Here is a 2,440-nt window from a genome sequence, read left to right as displayed (position 1 = left end):
TTTTGCACTTTTTTGGTGTGTCGTTGGTGAAGACGCGGGTTCTCTCCAATGCCTCGTCCTTCTGCAACGCTTCTATGACGCTCCAAATTGAGGGGTTTTGGTGTCCAACGAGATGCTTGAACTTGCTGTTCCATCCCTCGCAGAAGTTGTTGGTTTCTTCCATCCATGGTGGCCTGGTGCACGTTTCACACACAGGGAGGGAACAACGGTGGCTTCGGGACTCGGCCACACCTCCCGCTCACGTAGTTGGTGTCGAAGTAGTGGAGCAGATCGATGAGGAGCCTCATTACACAGGTAAGTCATCCCGCACTTGACGTCAGACTCTGGCAAAAATGCAAAAATACTGTGCAAAAATGTAAGTGCATCGATCACCCTGCTAAACATTTTTATGTCAGGAGAAGAGTTGTAGGCCTTAACAATGCGCAGGTCTTGAATATGACGCCACGTGCTCTGGCAGAGATGAAAAAACAACCCTTTACTTCAACTTGGTTCCCTAGAACAGCAGTCACCGCAGACATCGCAGCGTCCTCGAAGTCTACCACTGTTTGTGGCCGTGGAAGTGAACCCAACTCAACACATTTGGTTAGTATCACTTGCAGGGCTTGCCTATAAAACTCGCCCAACTTTTTAGTCATGAGACTATATATACAACTTCTTGTCAAGCCATATTTCTCTCCTCGTAATACATATAGTTGTTTAAATATCCCTGAAGAAATTTGGAACGTCCCATCCATGAACCAAGTTGTGGATTGACTTAAATGAGTCAGTGCATCGTCGGTTCCAAAAAATACCAGTCTCTCCGGTGAATTTCCCGAATCGAAGATCAACAACTGCTTCGGGTCCGCTCCTCCTATCGATTTCCAGGCCTCCGGAACTACAAAATCTTCAGTGGACTTCGGATTGGCAGGAAGCAATTTTCTCCGCGTTCGTTGTATGTCTCTCCAACTTAACAACAATTTCGTATATAAATAAATGGATGATCAAACAACCATTTTACGGCATTTTAAAGGAACCAAAATTCTCTCTTCAGAATCTTGATCTTTTTGGTTTTTTATATTTTGTATTTTTTTATGTATTTTTTTGTATAAAAAAAATCATGTTTTTTTAAATATATAAAGAAAAATATTTATACAAAATCCCGTACTCAGTCTGTTAAAATCACATAAAAGACCTAATATTCATAAACAATGTACAACAACTATAAAAATTTTCCAGATAAGTAATAAATAAAATACAGAGTTTGATAATGATAACAAAAGTAAAAATTAAATATAATATACAAAACAAGAGATAACAAAAGAATTTTATTTTTCATAAAGGAACCGCTAAGTCATCCCCCGAGTCATCTTCTGTGTCATGTCGTTCGCCGTCACTGCCAACTTCGCTGCCATCTTTGGATTCCGAGTCTTCTGCCAGGTTTATGATGAATTTGTCCTGAACGTCATCACTCATGGCCTCCAGGTCCCACATGAGGTCTTCTACTCCCATTACGTGTTTGACAGCCTTCCTCCAGTCCTCATTAGAAACATTGTCAAGAGCGTTGTTCAGTAGGGCTTCTACAGAGTGGAGAGAATAATCTGTGTTTGTTCTCGCTACTTCATTTTTGACTTTAGCCCACACCAGTTCGATGGGGTTTAAGTCGCAATGATAGGGAGGAAGTCGCAAAACCGTGTGACCAAACTCTTCTTCTATTTTATCGACTTTGAAAGTTTTTGCTGCCATTAGAAGGTTATCTGGAATGCGCGCTATCAGTTCTGTTTTCATATCTCTGTCGTCGAAGTAAACTCCATTTACATTTAGCCACTCTTGAATTTCACCTTTCTTCCAGCTCATGTTTGGCAGTTTATAAAGAGTTTCACTGTGATATGAAGCGTTGTCCATCACAATCACGCTATTTGGAGGTAACACGTGTGGTACTCCGGTGAACCAATCCTCGAAAGCCTTGGCGTTCATCTCATCGTATTGAGTTGCATTTGCAATTTTTGCCGTCTTTTTCGCTCTACAGACCCAACGAGCATCGTTTCCTGCTGACGGATCTGTTGGATCTCTCAAAAAGCCATCTTCACTACCTATGTGTACAATTATATGTCGGCCACCTCGTCATGGAACGTCGCGTAGTCCCGTCGTCTCCCCGCTCATGAAGGCTTCTCGTGATGATTTAATATATTTTGGGGTCCATGCCTTTTTTACGGTGTGACCAGCGTTGCACCACGTTTCGTCAAGGTAGAACATTTTTCGTTCTTCGGTTCTGAAATTTTTGATGTCTTGTAGATGGCGCCTCCTCCATCGCACAATATCCTCTCGTTCAATTAGTATGGATCGACGTTCCCTCTTTTCATATTTAAAACCTGGATCGTGCAACAGCTTCCTTGTTGTGTACACACTGACGTTTGGCAGATCAGGATCTTCGTTGATCATCTGGGTCACCTTCTTCACTGTA

At 42.1% G+C, this 2,440-nt stretch overlaps 1 protein-coding gene across 1 annotated transcript; it reads right to left on the bottom strand.

Annotated features, from left to right (window-relative positions):
• Positions 1-1,311: 1,311 nt before the first annotated feature.
• On the bottom strand, positions 1,312-1,953 carry LOC128998888 (uncharacterized). Its single transcript, XM_054425244.1, has one exon. It carries the CDS (start codon positions 1,951-1,953, stop codon positions 1,312-1,314), a length of 642 nt encoding a protein of 213 aa, XP_054281219.1.
• Between the last annotated feature and the right edge of the window lie 487 nt (positions 1,954-2,440).

This window comes from Macrosteles quadrilineatus, unplaced genomic scaffold (assembly GCF_028750875.1).
Source record: "Macrosteles quadrilineatus isolate MER2022 unplaced genomic scaffold, UCM_ALF_1.0 Scaffold_7__1_contigs__length_78375512, whole genome shotgun sequence".
NCBI classification, from domain to species: Eukaryota; Metazoa; Arthropoda; class Insecta; order Hemiptera; family Cicadellidae; genus Macrosteles; species Macrosteles quadrilineatus.
Note: the sequence above shows the minus strand (reverse complement) of the source record. Positions and strands in the feature narration are given on the sequence as shown.